General features: G+C 43.3%; 1 protein-coding gene across 1 annotated transcript in view; it reads left to right on the forward strand.

Moving 5' to 3' along the window:
* The window catches only part of PAPPA (pappalysin 1), a 172,833-nt gene that overhangs the window by 26,369 nt on the left and 125,778 nt on the right, over positions 1–20,686 (forward strand). The window contains exon 3 of the mRNA XM_027896673.1: positions 10,732–10,739. Within this exon, the coding sequence (XP_027752474.1) occupies positions 10,732–10,739 (8 nt within the window). The remainder of the gene's footprint in view (positions 1–10,731; positions 10,740–20,686) is intronic.

Here is a 20,686-nt window from a genome sequence, read left to right on the forward strand (position 1 = left end):
ACTTGGTGCTGATAATGCCAAGGTCACAGGTTCAATTCCCTGTATGGGCCACTCAATTAGGAGCTGGATTCGATCATCCTTGTGGGTCCCTTCCAAGTCAGAATATTCCATAAATCTGTGACTGAGGCAGCCAGCTTTGGGAGACCCATTAGGTGTTGGCTATGAGCAGTATATTGTAGCACTGTAAAGTTTATTTTAACCACAGACTCTTAGGAGTGGGGATTGGATGTCACAGAAAGCTCGTGCGTATGTGGAGAGGGAAGAGCCCCTCAGGCATGGAACAGAACATGAATACTCTTAGGTAGACTTAAATTCTGTAGGACTCCTTTCAAGGTGGGTAGGTAATTCTATATTTTCATGCTCTGTGTACAGCTTTCTGTAAGCACTGCTTAGAGGGGCAGCTGAGTCTGCAGGAGGGAGGTGGGTTGCAGGTTCCTGGCAGTGCTGTTGCACACATTGGGTGGGTACTGGAACCCTTCTGTGCCCCTTTTTACTGATATATGAAAACAGGGGTGATGCAGCTTCATCGCAAATGCCAGGACAACTTTCTGTGGGTGGATGTGAGTTGATAAAATCCTGAGCTCCTCAGCTAAGGCCTCCTTGTGTTTTAGTTTGAAGAGTGGCATTCTTGAATAACTTGTGTCAGTTCAGTTCCATGTGCCTACAATTGCTCCAGCTTTTGGTCATCCTCAGATAAATTTATGTGTTTAAGTAATAAAATGTTACCTGTGAATGAGTTCAAAATATAAACACAGAAAAGATGGAGGTTAAAGCTGAAATTCTGTTGTCTGTATTCCATATTACAGTTTTTTTAGGGCAGTTCATGAAATAATGAAGGGGAACCTCTAAATGGTCAGAACACACAATGTTATCAACTCTAAAGTTCAGGTTAATAAGGAAAGTATGAGCTGTTCTGGAGTCCCTTCCATTACAGCATTTCAGACTATATTTATAGCTTCCTCAGTAGAGAGAAGTTTTTAAACAACATTATCAGCTCTACTGGAGCTTTAAATACACATAATTAAGCTGCAAAGAAAAGCTTCCTTTCCATGTTTTTTTTTTTTTTAAGCTCCAGTGAGGTTGTTTTTTAAAAAAATCCTTCTAACTCAGCTTGACTTCAGTCAGTTACCGATGAATAAAGCTCAGATGAGGAGATACTTTAAGTATTAATGCTTGAAAATATTGAAAGGAAAAATACAAATCTTTTAATACTGTTCAACTGGAGAGGAACACAGCCAAGCAAATACCAAAGGCATAATGCAAATTGGATTGTTTTAACACTGTAGTTCTGAGAACTTGAGGTGTTAGTTATAACAACTAGGACAATTTTTAGGAAAATACATTATTTTTAATCTGATAGTACCCTTTTATCACTTGTCCTGTGACCAGCATAATACCCATAAAAAATGACACAAGAAAAGCCTTGTAAATTATAGTTAACAGATCTAAGACTGTGTCTTAATGTTATTCTGATGTACAGAGGGGTTTCTATTTCAAATGAAGCCTTTTTGCTGCACAGACTGTGCTTGCACAAGCCTGAGCAAGAAAACAAGTTCCAAAATCTGAAGTTGCCTTAACACTATGTAGTCTCTATTTCTATACAGTTTTAGATCCCTTTTGGAGACAACCACCTTGCTGAGCTTGTCTGGAGGGTTTGCATCTCATGGCATTGAGCTTGTAGATCTTCTACACGTTCATTGTGACTTGAGAAAAAACTCTTCTTGCCCTGCAATAGTGAGGGAGGCCAGAAGGTCCTATTCCACCGTGTAGAGCCTGAGAAGATCCACAGATGCTCCCAAGATCTTTTTGCAAGAGTCAGATTTTATTGGTTTGCCTTTGCACAGACACTGTAATGCAGCTTTGATCACTGGCAATGAAACCATGGAGGGCAGTAGAAGATATTCCATCTCTCTGAGCCTTTATTTGGTGGCCAAGGTGCTTGGGCTGAGCTCAAACCCACCTCTGTGATGGCTGTTTGCTCTCAGAATGGCAAAATAGAGCACTTAGGTCTGTGGGCGTATCAGTGAGGTTTGTAAGGCTGAGTGACACTGCTTTGGGTATTTAAGTCAACAAATACAGGTTTAGGGCAGTGACTTTGGCAAAGCCTTCATTGAGTACAAGGGTGAAGATTCAAACCCTATGTTTGGCTTTGGGATTGCCATCAGCATCATCCCTTGAGAGAGAGATTTCCTTGTCAATTAGTGACTAAGTCAAAATCCAGTCGGCACCATCTGGGCCCATTTTGCATCACCAGCCCCCCTTGTCATCACTTTCATTGGCACAGAGTCCTCATTCCCCTCTGGTGCAGGCCTTGCACCACAGCACTGAAGACATCTCCACAGCCACGGAGAGCTCACATCTAATTCCAGGTACTTCCTCTGCCAAAGTTCAGTGTAACAATAGCAGGAGAAAGGGAAAAGATCCTTCACTCTGGTGAGGAAAGGCAGGAAAGAAAGATTAAATGGCACCAATAAAAAGTTTCCTGAACTTTGTGCTGTAAAGGCTCTTCAGAGTCGTCCCTGGTGCTGTGGGAGCCTTCAGGCGCTGCTGCGTTTGTTCCTTCCACACCCTCAGTGTCAGCAGTTGTAGCCAGCTGTTCACCAGGCACAGTTTATTCCCAAAGTGCTTTTGTCCTTTGGAACCAACCAAAAAGTGCTAATGCTTGATTGATGCTGTTGTAAACAGGAACCCTCCTCAGTGCCTCTTCATCTCCAAAAGATGATGTATCTGTCTCCAGCCACTTTTCTCCTTCTCACTGTCTCAGTCCCAAGCTCCATCTCAGGACAAACTTGCCATGAGCCTTGATACAGCCTGTGGATGCTTTCTGACTAGGAGATACCACTGGAACAATTCCAAGGCACCTCTGATCTGTGTCACAAGTTTCTTGTGATCCTTTTGGCCCCTTGGACAAAGAGAGCTCAGGTACTTTGATGGTACTTCAGTCACTGTTGCGGGACAACTGTGGTGACTTTAAAGCTGATCCCAGCAGCAGAGCTGGTTGGGTTTTTTTGTTGTTTCCAGCCTCTCTTTGTGACGCCTCTCCAAAAATATTTTCCTCCAAAAAGCTGATGTTCTGTGCCATAGCCAGATAGTGGGGATGTTGGTGCGTAGAGATTTAAGTGCATTCAAGTTTTCCGGAGGGACAACACTGAGAGTAGGGACTCTGCTCTCGGAGCTGCTCAGCAGAAAAGTCATAAACATTGTGGTACCAACTAGATCATCCCTCCTCTGTTTTAATAGCCTGCAGGGAAAAAACAAAGGACTGGTTATCATTAGCCACACAGCAGGCTTTATCCAAGAATATCTGCCTCGCTTCTTTTTATTAATTTCATGAGGAAGGGACAAAATGTATTTTGTCCCAGCAGAAGATTTACAAATATTGTTCCACTTTTCTGCAATTCTGGGAAATCGGAACATGCTAAGATCATACAGTCTGGCCCAGTACAAAGGGAAGGAGCAAGGATAGACACACTTGCCAAAAAGACACATTCCTTGTGTTATTTGGTATATGGCTGGTTACAAAAGAGGGAAGGCTTTGAGCTCATGACACCTACCCGGGCTGCTTTCCAAAAAAACTTGAAACGAACAGCAAGGGACCATAGGAAATCATGCTCAGTAAGTGCCACTTGATGTGGTGAGTTCTTGCACCATCCTATGGTTAAGTGAGCCATTCCTTTTATGTAATATGGGGTTTGCACATCAGGCTTCACCACAGGATCGCACGGGCAGATAAGGAAGCATTCCCCTTGGAGCCTTCTTAGGAAAACGCTGATGAAATTCCTGAAGCACTTAAAAGCTCCTGCAGTCTCTTCAGACTCCCTGGATTCATTCAACCTACTGAATACTTGCTGGAAATCCCCTCAGAAGAACTGACCCGGGCACAGTCTTTCTCAACATCCACACGTGTGCCCCGAAGGCTCCTATAGCCCTTCAGCTCTGCCCAAATCAGGGGCTGAGATGAGCTGGGCAAGTTCTGGTCTATCTGAAGCACCTGCCTGCAAACTCAGGGTGACACCAAACCAAGGAATCATGGAATGGTTTGGATAGGAAGGGATCATCTGGTTCCAATCCTCCCAAGAGCTGAAGTCCAGTGCCTCGCTGGCCTCACCCTCTTCTATGGCCTTTTCCAACACCTCTATTGGGCAGTTCAACAAAGCCCAGGTTGCATCACATCAGCTTGTACATTCCAGGCATATGTAAATTAGACTCTGAATAGACATTTGAACAATTTGGAGGCATTTCCATAGTGCTTTGAGCAGCAAGGGGTGCATGAAGCTCACGCCATGCTGTGGCATCTGGGCTCCAGCAGTAGCATTGGAAGGAGGAGGTGGTGGCTAATCCACAGTTCAGGGCAGCCTTGAACAGGTAACTGAACTATGGCTGCTCTCCAGGGACCTTCTATGGAGTATTAGATCAGCCTCTTACCTCTTTTTCCTTCTCTTCTGCTGGAAATCTCTTCATAAGGTTTACTTGAAAAATATGATCAACTTGCCCTGGAGGAGGGGGGCACGCTGAATGCCCTTTTCCAGGAGCTAGAGTTCTAAGAAATACTCCTTGATTCCTAATAAAGGACTAATTTCCACTTAATCCTGAACACTAAAAAGAACAGAAGAAATTCATCAAAGCTCTTCAGTTCTGGGAGCTTGAGAACTTAATCCCCTGCCTCGAAGAGACCATTGTGCAGCTCTTGACATCAAGGATTCCTGCATTCACACAGGTATCAGACAGACAGAGAGCAAATACCTGAGGTTTTGTCTAGGGATTCAGTGTAAAATGTCCAGTTCTTTAATTACCAGGGCTGTTTAGAAGGTGAAGAGCAGTGCTGTCAAGGACAGAGTTGTGGTATCTTGGTAGTTGTCACCCAAAAGCCAAGTCCCAACAGGAAATCCTCTGTTCTCTGTGTTTATTCTGTCCTCTATTCCAGATGTCAAGGATGTTAATCAGCTGGGAGGAGTTGCATCTGTTCCCATGCAGGCAACTGACATTTATAAGTCTAGTATTGAATTCTGATACAGACAGGACTTTAGTGCTAAAGAAACTATTTCTATATGATTGCACACCCTAGAAACAGTAGGAGTTTGCTCCATTCAGCCTGACCCACAGTCATCTTTTCCAACAGTTTTTTTTTCACAGCACATTTTTTCCCCAAGACTCATAGAACTTATGGTTTCTTTCATGGACATTATCCATTATGGAAAAAGATCACTGTCTGGTCGAACTGCAGGATGCTTGGGATGAAGGGAGCCTATAAAATCTATGGAGTAAACTGTCAGAGATCATTAAGAATCCTTGTGGGAGACAACAGATTAAAGTATTATAATACTCTCCAGTGCAAATGCAGACCCGTTTGGCTCTGGAACCCCACGTGGAAGATTGGCAAGTGCAGAGTCTGCAGATGTGGCAAGGACTGAATTTGCCCCTCACTGCTGGGCACCACTGCACCCTCCAGGACCAGCTGCCCCATGGATGCTCTCCAGCAACCCCTTACCAGCCTCTGCTCAAGGAAAAAAAGTGGAGCTCATCCCCTCCCACGTTCTGCAATGCAGCATTGTGCATAAGCTGGTTTATTCTCTTTATTAATCGATTCAAGTTTTACTATCTCACACACAGCCCCACATTTAATCACGTCCCACATGCCTCCTTCAAGTGCTGTGGGGCCTTGCATTAATCACCCTGCTTTTCTGCCACATCCATTTGTGTACAACCTCTCTTCACTTGTGGTTGTGAGGTGACTTTGGCATTTTTAATTAAAGGAAGCTGAAACCTCCTGTAAATTCACGAGGTTGCCCCCTTCACGCTGAGGGAGATGCACAGGGAATTTCTGTGGCAAGCTTAACCAGGTGCAGTAGTTACACCTGCAGTTCCCATTCTATCTTTAAGTCTCCTTTCCTAATAGGAATTTAAGTCCAACGCTTGCAAGCAATAGCTGCCCTTTGGGGTAAAACAGATCAGCCACCTCCACCATGCTGAATTTACAGCATCCATGAACAGGATGCTTTTGACTTTGCCTCTCACATGGATTGCTAGGCAAACTGTACTTCACCAGTTTGTTGTGTGGTTTTGTTTTTGTTTTTGTTTTCCCCAAGTGATCCCTTTAGTATTGCTGTCAGTGGAAATGGATAGATATCTTTCAGAAGGGATGATGCTGGTTTGTGCTGTGTCCTGGAGGAGTTTGCTGTGTGCAGCCACACTCCAAACCCTCAGCATTACTGGTGCCTTCACACAGTGGGTTTTCAGGGTTCAGGAGAAAGGGGTAAGAAGGATAAGCTGAATTTTCTGTATATATTCTAACCTGCAAATTACAATATGAGCAGAGGTTTAAAGACAGGCCTGGCAGCTCTGCCTTTGCCTGATATCTGTGAAGCTAATGGTGGGGGAGAGCCAACCCAAAAGTGTGATTACTCAGGAAAATAATAGTTTCTATAAGTAATTTATATTTGTGTGTAGAAAAATACCTTTATGCCACAGAAGACTTGTCTGCACCTGATTGAAAGTCTGGGAAAAGAGATGCAAGTTTTGAACAGAAGAAACAGAATGTAGTCATAGAATCACAGAATGGGTTGTGTTGGAAGGGACCTTAAAAATCATGTATTTACAATCCCCCTGCCATGAGGAGTTTCTCAAGGCTCCATCCAACCTGGCTTTGAACATTTCCAGGGATGGGGCAGCCACAGCTTCTCTGGGCAACCTGTGCCAGGGCCTCCCCACCCTCACAGTAAAGAGAGTGGTCTTGCTGTCCAGCAAGGACCAGCAAGGTGGGGAAACCAAGTAGATATCTCAGTTTATCTTCTCTTAACTGCAGAGAGTCAATTGTCCCCCAAACACGCCAGGATCAGGACAGTGTGGAGCTGTCCCAGCACTTCTGCACCTCTCCACCACTAAGATACTCTCGTGCAGAGCAACTGATGAGGCCAATTTCACATTATGTGTGATGTCCTCTCCATTAGACACTCACTGAAATCATCAGATAGTCCTAAAACTTTCTTTGCGGGCAATTTGAGAAGGATGATCATAATTTTCACAGAGCTCTCAGTTGATGCAGCGATGCACAACCTCAGACAGATCTGTCAGGGTTACTGAGATACACTGGAACCGCTTCAGCATTTGCAACTTGGTCATAAAAGCTGTGCTGTAACAATGGTGCTGATAGCCAGGGCCGTGTTTCTTAGAGATTCATGGAGAAGATGGATATATCCCCATCCCACAACGTGGTAGAATGTTTAGACCAGGAATATAAACTACTGCTGTCAAAAGCAATTCTGTGTTTGCTCGATTTCATCCCTGCCTGACAGGGAACTGCAGGACCCACATACTGTGGAGGAAGATTAGGAGCACGTGCTCTGCTGGGGTCAATGAAATCCCGTCCTTCTGCTTTGTTCGGAGTAGATTTGCAATTTTGAAGTTTCTCGGGGTAGCTCAAGTGAAACTACCTAGTTTGCATATAATTTCAGCACTCCAAATTAGCATAAATTTGCAGGAAAGTGTTTTCAGGTTCATTAATAATGGATGGGTGGTTACACCATCGGTGTGTTTGTTCTCAGCTTCCAAGAGGATCGGGGTGAGCTGCACGGAGGAAACTTCTTGGATACTTAAATGCTTGGGCTTTGAAACTCCAATAAAGCTCCAAAAAGCCAGGAAATTTGGAGTGAAGGCTGAAACTCCATACCTAGTGCACCCTACTGGGTCTTTGTATTTCAGAACACGTTACGTTTGTTCCCTGAAATATCTCCAGTGTGGAACTCTTTAGGGTGGAGTTTCACCTTTAACTCTAAATTTCCTGGCATGTGTGAGTTTGAAGTACACGCTCAGCTTTTCCTCAGTGCTGTTTTTCATTTTTAATTTCCTTTTTCTTTTAATGGAGGGACCCTGTTAGAAGAACCCCTACTAAAAAGGGACCCCACTGGAACAAAGATTAGAGGTTTTGGCCTAATTGAGTCTTTCTGAAATTCCTTAGGAGAACTAGATTCAGCAATTTTATTTTTTTTTCCTACAGTTGTTTTAAAGACTCTTGTGGCCAATCCACTCCAGTGAAAAAGATCGATAAAATCCTCACCCTGCAGACCAATTATTTCAGAAGGTACCCAGATGTTTGTGTAGTTTATAACAAACCTTGGAAACACAACATCTCCTGTAAATTGCACTTAAAGGTCTGGCCATTGATATGGGTGAGCTGTCTGTTGTGAAATGAATTATTTCTGTTAATTCAGTAATTGCAGAAGCAGCCCATGTTTGCTGTTGACACTTGTTGGGTTACATCAGTGATGGTAAAATAGTGGAAATAGCAGTGGTTTGGAATGAAAGCAGTGGCAATTACCTGCAATGCTTTTAAAAATAATTTTGGCCCTAGATGTTGAAAAGATGTGTCATCGCTGATTTGTGCGAGGGCAGCTTCAGCAGGGTTGAATTACAAGGCTTTGGAGAGTAAAATTCTTTCTCCTGCCTCAAAATTCAATCTTTAGAGCTATACTGCCAGTAGATAATATGGAATAAATTTGCTTCTCATGCTATAACCTTGTTGTGTCAATAAATTGAGGACTTCAGTCCTTTGCTGCTCTGTGCTGGGACTGGTACCCTGCAGCACTAGAGAGGATGAGGAAGTCCCTGTATCCTCTGCTAAGCTGAATATTTCTCATTCCAGCTCATAAAAGCACTTTGCCACTTTACCAGGAGACAATATCCTTCTCCTTTCTCCCTTTCCAGTATGGCCCCATCAACATCCTTGTGTTGTATTTCCAGCCTCGACTTTGTAATACAGATCACAGCTGGTTGGTTTGAATTTCCCCTGAGTTACCCAGGATGCTGCTGAAAGCACAGGAAGAGCAGAAATGCTTTAATCAGTTAAATCAATCAAAGAAAAGAGAAGGAAAAAAAAAAGTAGACTAGACCTTAAAATTTACCCTGTGACCTTTGGTACTCACTGCGATGACGTCTTCGTCGTATTTCTTTAAGAGCAGGATTTCACCGGGACTTGGCAGAAGGGTGGAGCGAGGAAGACACGGGAGGGGGAGGGGGGGTTGGTTTGCTGAGTTAAAAAAAGGAAAAAAGAAAAATGTCAGTGAAGAAATGGAAATACCCTGATGTTCTCCAGCCTGGAAGAGCCGGCCTCTCTCTCCCTGTGTCGAAGGGAAGGGGCTCCTTTTCCATTAGCTTGACTATGACGGTGTTTAATCGGTTTGCTCTGACTTGGAGCCAAGGAAGGGCTTTGCTGTGTGATGCTGGGTCCTGTGTGTGTTCAGGCATCCACAGCTGTTCCCTTGCAAGGGCTGGCTTTTGACTACTGAGGTATTTTTTTATAGCCACAGAGGGCAACTATTAATAGATGAGATTTACCAAAACACAGAGCTACGCAGCGTGGCGTGGAGGGGAAGAGGGGAAAGACACAGCAACCTGTGTGATTTATGTCAGGAAAATTCCATGTTGAAATTGTGCTGGAAGACTCAGTAAAAAGGAATATGCCAAGAAGGGCATTTAATCTGTTACTTGGGCCATGCCAGCATTTCTCCCCCTTTAAAGGATCTGCCCCATCACATGAAACATGTTGCTGAATTATTTCTTCGGCAGTAAACAGCACAAATTGTACAAAGGATGAAGATAAGACACATAGACACGAAATGCCAGCTTTTCTGAGATCAAAAGGAAGCGGAGACATTCCTGACCCTGAAGATGTTTCAGTTTGATCAGATGTGGGATTAGGGGTAAAATGTGAAGAGTTCCACATTGTGTGGCAGGAAGAAGCTGATCAGGAGTTTGCCTCTCTGCTTATTGATTCATTTCTAATTTCCATGATATGATGTAATGAGACTGGTGGCCTTGTCAGACTTGCAAATTATATTCATATATTGAAGAAGACAGGTTAGTGAGAGTGGAGCAGAAAAGAGTAAGGGTGTCAATTTAAGCCTCTTTTGCAGTCAGAACTCAGACATTGATTAAATATCCTAAAATCCAGATGATATCATTTAAAAGACCCATCACTGTAATCACCTACCCATTTTTTGTGCACCTTCCAAAGCATAAAAGGGAATTAAATTCCCAAGCCAAGATCCACTGACTAGCTGTAGACTGTGGGTATCAAAATCCCCCTTACGCTTTAAAAAGCTTTGCCTTGTTTTGTGTTTTCATTAACTAATTACTTTGTTTTGTTTATTTAAAAGTGAGTCAGAAAGAGATTAGCTGGTGAAAAATTGTATAAAAATAAGGAAATATGCTACACTCATTAGGGGAATGTGGGTAGACGCTGAAAAGGCCAGAGCTTACTTTGCTTCACGTGAGTGTCAGAAAGAATGGAAATATTTCCAAATATCTGAACTGCTTAGGTTTGCACAACTGGTTGAGAACAGTTACAAAACAGCATTTTTCTGTGATCTCCTGATTTCCACAAGCTTGATGATGCTCTATTCCTGCCTTTAATCCCAGGAAGCACAACGGGAGGCAAACATAGGCACGCCCGAGAAATACTGAGAACTGCATACTTATATTATTCAAAACACCTGAATATGTTTGGGCTTGGCATTTCTGGTTAAGGGGGTTTATTTTGCCTTCATGCTGATCCCTCCTGAAATGTGAAGTGTCACTGTTATTGCACTGAGAGCTGAGGGTAAGGACTGGCTATTTGGAGTTGTTGCTCAGTTAGTTCCTTAGGGAACGAGTTGTGCCATCTGCTCACCACAGGTATAGACACACAGCGTAGGCTTGACTGAGAGAATTAACATCTTAAAGTCTTTATCATTGCAGGAGAAAAGGTAAGATCTTCCACTAGGATTCAGGGCACCAAGTTTAGAGCCTGAAAATAGGTATCTAAATGTCCTTCACAATTCATATCAGGCTTCCCCATCTCACTGCGTTCCTTCACAGTCATTCAGTCTTTCCTATTTTTGTGTACGGAGTGTTGTTCCAAATGTATGTTATGCTTTCTGTCTGGGCTGAGTTACACATCCCAAGCTCTTTGAAGTCCATAGAAAGATTGAACTCCCAAAGATTTTGGTCCTTGGCTTAGATCCCCACATCCAGAGCACGAGTGAGGTCGAGAGCGTTCCTGAGAAAAGGGCAGTAGGTAAGGGGAAAGCTCCTACAGAACAGCACTGCACTAGAGTGAGTACAAGAAACGTTTTGGGTAAGGATTGATGGCAAGAGTTCACAGCATTATGAAAATCACTTCCCTTTTGCCTCCAGCATTTTTACCACGACTGTGTCTGTGCCAAAACCCAGAACGCACTCACTAATTCTTCCAGAATTGATCGGTCATGATAAACTTCCAAACACAGAGTAAAATGCCTCCGTCAGACACATCAGAGTGTGTTTCTCCCAGTTTGCCTGAAGAAATCTGTGCTGTTTGAATCTTCCCCTGCACCTAATTTGATTCAGAAAAAAGGCTGGAAGTTCCTGGCTCCCTCCTCATAACACTCAGAATTCTTCTAATAGATTTATTTCTGAGGATAGATTTATTCGTGTGTTTTTGTTACAGAGTGTCTTGTTTGTGGAGGGTGATTAAACGTTGGAATGGACTGCCTGGGGAGGTGATGGAGTCATCATCCCTGGAGGTGTTCAAGGAAAGGCTGGATGTGTCACTCAGTGCCATGGTCTGGTTGACAAGGTGGTATTTGGTCGTAGGTTGGACTCACTGACCTCAAAGGTCTTTCATAACTCTACTGATTCTGTGATTTTTGTCTTAAAAATTCAGGCTAAAATCTTTAGCTCTTCTCATCTTGATCAGACACGAAGTTCTCTTTTCATCCATCTGGGAAAAATACCCGAAGCATTTCCACTTTTTTGATCTAGAAATCCATCATGAGGAGATGATACAAAAGGTGCTTCGAGGATGCCTTCTCTTCCCCCACAGCTGAGCAAGGCAGGATGTCAAGTTTTACAAAGTTCTTGGCACGTGCCTGCACTGGCATCTGAGTTGTGGAAGTGAGGGAATTCATAACAATCCCCCTCTGTCTTTGACAGGGAGCTGCAAGACATTTCATGCTAACATTGGCTTTATAAATGTGGTTTATAATTTGAGGTCTCTGTGTGTGGAAATGGACAAAAATGACAACCTGCAGGTTTTGCTGGATCCTTCGCAGAGTTGGGTTTTTAGCCATCAAGATCTTAAGTCCTGTAGCAGTTGATGGTGACACATTACCAATAAATTACAGCAGCAAACCAGGGCAAAAGCTGATGTGTGGCTGAGATAAGCAGAGTGAGAGAGGTTGCAAATGTTATTTGTTATTTATGGGCAAATTAAACTGTGTGGCCTGTCCACAGTGGTTGTACTCAGGGCAAAAGTCGGTCAAGAAATTTGCTATAAAGGAAAATTAGAGTTTTGCCCTTCTTGTGTTATCATCTAACAATGGAGAACAGATCTTTGCATTCTCACAGCCCTTTGTTAGAGGTCTGGGTTTGATTCAAGTGGATCCACAGGCTCGTGGTGCCAAAACAGGCAATTTCTGCACTCATGTCTGAAGGCCAAATATATGGGTATGATTTCCTATAGTTTACAGTTACATGCTGGATCAGTGCTGCACGTTTTATGAGCTGCCAGTCCAATTTAGCAGGGTCTTGGGAAGTGTGTCCTCCAGGGATTGCTTACAATCAGCCTTATGTTTTGCACTGATAGCGCCTGTTTTCTGGTACTCGTGTTAGCAGATCCATATGTGAGGAAATCCAAACGTCCTTCCATCCAACTAATAACCTGGGCATTTAGCTGTGGCTGCTGCCCACTGCTCATTTAAGGAGTAGAGGACATTTTATGCCTGATACATCCCCCAGTTCAAGAACCATCCACACATGTACGATGGGGTTTGTGGGACCTGTGCGGAAGTTTCAGGTCCTGCACCGGTTTAAAAACCAGAGACTCTGAAAGTTCTTGTGTGTTTGGAAAAGGCACATTCACATCTTTCCTCCTGCTTCCCTCTGGCTCAACAGAGGGAAATGAGGGGCAGGATTTTGATGTCAAGGAATTCATTATGTTAGTGGTGCCTGTTACAGCCAGTGCTGCCGTGTTTTGCTGGATTTAGAAAACACACTGTCCACAGTATTTTCTCTCTGCAACTCTGAACTATTTTCATTGCAGGTGTGTTGTTGTTTCTGCCAGGTCACCTGGCAATTTTACTGTGGATTCTGGGAACTTCAAAGCTGAATGTTCTTATGTAAAATTTCTGTTTCGGTGACTGACATTTTCAGTTTCCTTGTAATCTCGTCACGGCTGGGAAAGAACAGCTTTTGTAGATCTCATAATATTTAGTAGTAGACTATTCAGTTGTTTTGGTTTTGTGTGTTCTAGACTTTGCTGTTGAAGATAAAGACTTAAATGTATGAATCATCAATATGCCTGAAAAAAAAAAAACCACCATAATCCAAAAGGAGCTAAATATTAGTCCTTTGTTGTGAGAGGGAGAAAAAAAAATCTCATGAACTTTGGAAATGTGAGGCTTTTAGTGCCAGGGCACAAGCTTTTCTTGGTTTCCTTGAATTGAAGTCTCTATGACCAGACTACGTTCTTTGTGATCTCACTTGGGTGTCTCCTACCCTTTCCTGCATAAGATGAAATAAGGGGGAATTTCAACCAGTCTCATTTGAATCAGGTTTTAATTTCTTTCTTAGAAAAGAGGGAGATTGGGATTATCCTAACCATAAGCCCCTGATGATCTGCCCACAGCAGCAGGACCAGCTTCATGCAAAGCCCTGCCAGGAGGTTAAGAAATGAGATTTGGAAGTCCATGAGTTATAAAAATAAAACCAGCAAGGAAGCGGCATCTCCAAAGCAAAAGTGATGTTTTGCAAGCTGCATATTTGGACTGGTTATTTTGGCCCATCAACTCCAGAAGGGCCTGCAATAAACATGCTTGGTCCTTCGTGGTTATATATGATTTTGTTTTATTTTTTTGTTGATGTCGGCTGGATTCCAAGTCTCTCTTCATTCCAATCGCAATGTATATCTGTCTTTGTGGCACGGGGTTTATGTGCAGGGAGGATTAGTGTCAAAAAGTGAGATGAAAGGAGCAAAGAATTTGATCTTGTTCTTTTTCCATCCTGCATTTTTTGCTGTGTGTTAATTGGGAAAGATGCTAAAGGACCAGCCTCTTAAAGTCCCAGCTGCACGCCCTGCAGAGACAGTGCCACACGAGCACCCCATGGCCAGTGCTCCCCACCCTGACCTTCCTAAAAATCCCAAATATTCCCGTGTAGGTGACCATTAGAACCCACCTAGGCAGGGTCCCTGAGGCTGCTCCTGCAAGGGCAGATGGCACAGGGAGCTGGAGCCCAGGACAGAGCAGTGTCCACTCCATAGGGTAACCCCATGCTTTCCAAGGACTCTAAAGAAGGGACAAAAAGTGCTCCAAAAGTGCCAAACCAAGGTTACTCCAACCATGAGTCCCACCAGCAAGGCACGTGTTTGGGCAGGCTGCCAATGTGACCTCAAGCCTGACCCAGGATGGAGATGAGAAGGACAGGCTGGAGTTGAGTATCAGTGGTGGAAATTTTTAGACATCTTTAATGCAGAGAGTTGCTCCGAGTTAGTCCCACAACTAAAGAAAATAAAAGAAAAATTCACAAGTTGCCTCTTGATCTCTAACTTCCAGTCTGACTAGTCTGACTCCTAGCCTTGCACAGGACCATCCCAAAGACTCACACCAATGACCCTTGGGGATATTCCTGTGCAGGGCCAGGAGTTGGACCCGATGATCCTTCTGGGTCCCTTCCAACTCAGCACATTCTGTGATCCTGTGGCTAACAGAGGCTCTTCCTAACTCTTGCCCTGATTCAAGGCAGTGATGACAGGCTGCTTTCCTGATCTCTGGTGCTTCTCTTAAAAAAAAAATCAGGTTTGTTCTGGTGACTGTAACCAAAATGTCCTTTGCTTGAACTATTGTGTAGAGTTGCTGTGCCTGTATCTGTTGGTTGTTCTTGGAAGCTTTGGGATGAGAGATGGTGTGTAAGTGCCAAATTTTATTAGACTGGTGGGTGCTCCCTCCTTGAGTCCTGTTTCCATAAGAGTATCTCTTTATGAAGTTTATGTGCTGCATTATTGTCAGAAAAGGTGAAGCTGAGGGATTCAGGAAGGACCAGTTTATCATAGGGAGCTCTGATGTTCCATTTGTGGAGCAACTGGCCTCCAGGACTTCTTTGGAGATTGTAAAATACAAGTCAAAGACTGTATACTATGAGTGAAGGCTTGTAAAATATGATTAGCGGCCACCAGCAGAAAACTTCAAGGATCAGCAACACAAGACACCACTTATTTAATGGAAAGATGATCCATATTATCAGAAAACACAGCCTCAGGAGAGCGAGTGGATAATCCTTGCTGTCACACTGAATGATTGTGTTACTTCAAACAAATTATTTCACTTCTTCATCGCAGTTCTCCCATTCAGAAGGCAAGGAAAAATATTCTGTTGGCCTATTCCATGACTTCTTCAGTCATGGTAAAATTTCTTGAAGGGAGGCCCAGCACAAGGGGTCTTGTCCTGATTCAGTGGGTGGATGGGGTTTGGAGCAGTGCAGGGGCTGGTGTCAGGGCTTTGACCAGAGTGGAATGTCTCTCTTCATGTTTAGGAAGCATTTTGAGGCCCAGAGGGGAAGCACTGTGCAAGTGCCAAGCAGTATAACTGATGGTTAATATAGCCTAAAAATATATATATATATATATATATATATACACACCTTCCTATATGGGTTAAAACTCTCCCATGTACATGAATGAGGTTTGTTGCAGCCAAAAAAGGTTTTCATAGAGTGGCAAAGGAAATCTGTTTTAACAGGACAGGCTCCTGAAAATATCCTTACACCACTTGTTTCTTTATCATTTGACTTTTCTCCTTGTTGCAATGCTTCAGCCTGTAGAGTCTGGAAAAACATCAGGGTAACCAGGGCAGAGGGAATATCAGATGGAGATGAGGGATAGATAAGAGGCAAATTACAGTACATTTCTCATGGGTCATTTGGCTTCAGTCTTGAAAAGGAGAGAAAAAAAATCCCAAAGTAGTAAAAGAAAGAAAAAGAGACAATCAAAACAAATAAACCTGCCAGTGTTGCTGATTTCAAAGGTCTGTGAACTGTGCATATACACTTCATAGTGCTTTGCTATTTTAAAGAGATGCATCTTGAAATGTTCCCTCCTTTAATCCTACTCACTGTCTCAGAAGTTAATTGTACAGTAAGATCACAATTCCCTTTGCCAAGGCTTTCCCTTTGTTTTCTTTTTGATTCCAGAGGGCTGGCCAGCCAGCATATCTTTGCCTAGTTCTGTGCAGTTGGTTATTTTCTGCAGTATATTATGCAGTTCTGTGTAGCTTAATAATTTTTTATGGTCAAACAAAGAAATGGGACTTTTCAGTTCTTGCTGCACGAGTGAACTCAAATGTTGCTTCACTCTTGGACAGGAACCTTGCAAAGGCAGAAGGCTCAGGGATCAGATATTTATGGTCAGCAGAACAGCAACTCTCCCTAAACCTACAAAAAGGTTATATAAAGTGGGGTGAGAGAAGTGAGCAGTAAAGGCTGGATGGATAAAGAGAGGAAACAAATAATGTTGTGTACGTGAACAGCCACCTCAACTTTTTGCCCAGAGCTCAGACAGAACATGTTTGACATTTGAAAATTTTTGCATCTTTTTTTTTTTTTTCCCCGAGCCTCTGCTCCTTTTTATCCTGGTCAGAACCAGCAGCAAAAAGTGCTGGGGAAAAAAAAAAAAAAAAAAAAAAAAAAAAAAAAAAAAAAAAAAAAAAAGGAAAAAAAAATCTGTTTTCACTGTATTTCTGAATCTGAGCCCAGGTTTGTGAAGGATTTGGCAAGGATTTGCAAACCTTTGAGAGAATCCTTGTGGAGATCTGAGGAAACCCGCCTCCCTCCTTAGAAAAGCAAGTTGGCCAGAAATTGGGCAAAAATTGGTCGTTTCAACTGAGGTTTCCTTTGAGATTTTGGATTTGAACCTGAAGCTGCACTTTGAGAATCAAATTTTGCTCTAACTCTAGATTTACACTGGAGCAAATACTTCACAGGCAGTGCTGATACTTGTGTTCAGCCCCCTGAGAGCAGAGCTTGGCTCAAAGTGGAGGCTCGCGGGAACCAAACCAGGACAGGACCCAGCACTAAGTTTGGAGGAGTCCAGGTATCAAATGTATCCCAACCTGTTACTGTGGTTCAGCCTGTTGAGTAGATTTTGCATTTACAACATCCATAAGTTAAGTGATTGCGTGGGATAAGACTGTATCATTTATTGGAAGTCTTTTATGAGGAGGTCAGAGAGTGTGCCATTAGGGTTCTATAGAAGATAATACTGATTTCTAGGACTTTTTAGAAAATAATTTCCTTTGTGTATGGGGTGCTTTGTTTTTCAGTCCCATAGATTTATAGAGCAAAATGTTATAGTAGAAATGTGTTTATTTCTAGGACCGTCCAGTGTTTTGAAGCAAATGGAATTAAACTGATGACTGGATAGTTGTAAAAATTCCCTACTTTTGAGTGAGGAGGTGCTCTCAGTTTCTGTTGCAGGATAAAGAAAGCCCAGACCCAAAGGCTTCCCATATTTTGCACAGTAAAACTCTTAATTTCTTTCTATTTTTTTTTAATATTATTTAATAGGGTGAGTAAAGCCTGAGTCACTGTCCTAATGGTAGAATTAAATCAGTTTGGAAAAGGGCAGCCTGGGATAAGTGAACACCCCAGACTTTTGTAGCCATGTCGCTTTTATTTTGTGATATGTGTTGTTTAGGGTCAGTCTTGACTGTAGATCCTGTCACTGAAGGAAAACCTCCCTTGTTCATCTTTAACCAGCTCACCTGGTGCATTATCAGTGTCACAGAGTTCAGCACAGGCTACCAAACCTACCCAAGGAGCTGGATTTATATTTGAGCAATTATCTTAAGTGGCTTTTCTTGGATCCTTGTCGTTATTACTTTTTTTTTTGTGCCAAAACCTTTCTCCTTTCTTGTAATGGGAGATCAGGTTTGGGGGCTGGAGAGGACATTTTGCTACAGTGAATAAACCAAAATTCTTTCAAAGCTGCCAAGCCTGCATGTGCTGACAGTGCCTGCAATTTATGCTTGTGGACATGACCCAGTGACTGCCTGGTTTGGATGCAGTTGGAATTACAATTCCACACTTGGATTTCAGTGTGAACACAGGCAGGATCTGAATCTAAACTGGGACCTGAAGCCTTTCACTTGTAATATTCTGGCTCCACTTCATTTCAGGCTCTGTCCCAATCACTGAAAGATTTATACCTTTATCAATAAATTATCATGACTTTTACTACACTTACAGCAGTGTCTTAAATTAACACTAAACTAAATGTAGATGAGGCACACTTCCTGCTGCACATGATTTATGGTAATCTGTCTGAAATGAGAAGCAAAATTGAATTTGCCAGCCAAAGCAGATCTTTAACATCAGGTCAGACAAAAATTTTATTGCAGGTCCTCTGCTGAAGAGGGCTCGTAGATTTTCTTTTTTTTTTTTTTATCTTTTTATACAGGTTTTGAATAGACCTGTAACACTTTAGGATTAAAAAAGTGATAAATAAATGTTGGAAAGTTTGGAGGTCTTAAATCTCTACTGTGTCTTTATGTCAGGTTGGAGGTGACAGACAGGACAAACGTGGCAGTTATAGGCCCCTCTCAGCTTGAGGGCTGTGTCCCCTTTTGAGGTCTTAAAAAATGAAATGAAAAATAAATTAAAAAAGAATAAATAAAAGCAGAGAGGCTGGAGAAATGAAGTGGGCTTGGCCTAAAAATTAGGTGTTTTACAGGAGATATAATAAGCTTTCAAATAAGCAACAGGTTTGGTAGAGCAGAAGGGAATCTAATCTCCCTGTCTGTGGGGAATGGCACAGTCACACATATCAATATATGTGTAAACCTTGAGAAAAAAAGCTTCCTGACCAAAGAGGAACTGACACATGGGCTGCAGGTTGCTGGGGCAGTGGCAGAGTCCCTGTCGTGTGTGGTCTTAAGGGTGAGCTCCATGAAAATTGGCTTGGTGTGACAATCAGAGGTGCCTCAGCCCTGGGGTGCAGGGCTGGCAGGGGTGGCCTCTGCACATCCTTTCCAGGCTTGTTTTTCTGTGACTCTCTGACAGAAGGCAAAAGGCAGACTATACCCTGGCATCAACACTGCATCTCCAAGAGGAGAGTTCCATGCCTAACCACCCCAGACTGAGAAGTCACAGGGGGAAAAGCTAAATTACAATTGAGCACATCTGCCAAATGGCCCCATTTCAAGGTCAGCTTTCAGTGCTGCTGCAGTCGTGGCTCTTGCCATTATCTTCAGGAAGAACATAATTTATCTCAAAGCCATTCCTTGCTGTTCACTGCAGATACTGAAAATCTCTGTGTGGACACTGCACCCTAAAATCTTGGACAGGACAGACCAGGACAGACACTTGGTGGGTGCCTGTCCACACACTGGCTGCTGTGCTCTTTGCTCCTCTGAGGAACTGGTGTCAATCCTGGGGTCCAGGATGAGAGCTGAAGGGACAAAGGGAACACCCAGACCTGCAGCCACACCGTGCTGGGAATCTCACGTGGATTTGTCACAGGTTGCTGGCAAAGTGTTGCAAGGCTGTCTCAAAAAGCTTTCTGCTTGTCTGCTAAGTTGCACCGTGGTTTAGGCTGGGCTGACAGCTCTTGTGAGAGCAGAAACAAGGAATCTTGGGAAGAAGAGTGATGCATTGGATCCCTACAATTCCAGCAGACTTACTCTGTCCTGCCATATGCTTAAACCACTAGAGGTAAAGGGTAGGACATTGTGTGTCAACATTGAAAATGGAGACCTTTTGAGGCTGACTTCCCAGTTCAGGAGATGCTCTTGGGTTTGGTTGTTGTTGTTTGGGTTTTTTTAAGGATGAAATATGGTGCTTTCTATTCCTAACAGACTCATCAGGCAGTTGGAGACCATACTGCATAATGAGCAGATAGCAAAGTTCCTATTCTGTATTTGGATGGGGTCTTGCAAATAATCCCTTAAGTACCCTGTTTGTTTTCTTTCTGTCTTTGAAAGAAAAAAAAAACTGAAACAAAGTCAAATAGAGAATAACTCAGAGCAAACAGCAGAAAACTGTTTCCTAACAGTAAGGGCTGGAAGGCTCTGTGTTCCTTGCAAAAACAACCACTAGTACAAGAGGCTGCACCCCAATCCCATCAGGGAAAGATGGGGAAGCCACTCTCTGACCTGATAGAAAAGAAAGAGGAAGAGTTTTCAACCCAGTAACAAAACTGCTCGACTCTCGTCACCAAGGCCAGATTTAATATGATTAGAACTGAGTTTAAAAGCCATTGCCCAGTGTGTTTGTAGCTCAGAGCAGAGGTTTGTGGCTGGGTTTGGCTTTGGAGCTGAGGTGCTGCAAAGGGAGCTCCTCACAGTGGCTCCCATGGGCTGGTGGGGCTGGTGGCCCACAGGCTTCACCTCGTTGCCTGGGGACCTGTCACATCCCAAATGGACAGGAAATGGGTTTGACAGATGAGCCAGGCACAGGGGTAATGGCTGGTGTGACTGATCGGGTGGGTAGGGCCACCGAGAGATGCTGCTGGATGAGCTAAGGACTCCATTAGACTGAAACTGGAGCGCTGTGTGGGACACAATCGCTGATCCAGGGCTGGGGCTTGCTGGATAGGGGTGAGCTGCTGCTCAGAACAGTTTCAGAGGGCTATTTACACTGCAGCGGAGGAAAAAAGCAAACCAAAGCCGTGCATTGGACAAATAAG

This window comes from Empidonax traillii, unplaced genomic scaffold, assembly GCF_003031625.1.
Source record: "Empidonax traillii isolate 1590-97213 ecotype Southwest subspecies unplaced genomic scaffold, ASM303162v1 scaffold510:size820377, whole genome shotgun sequence".
NCBI classification, from domain to species: Eukaryota; Metazoa; Chordata; class Aves; order Passeriformes; family Tyrannidae; genus Empidonax; species Empidonax traillii.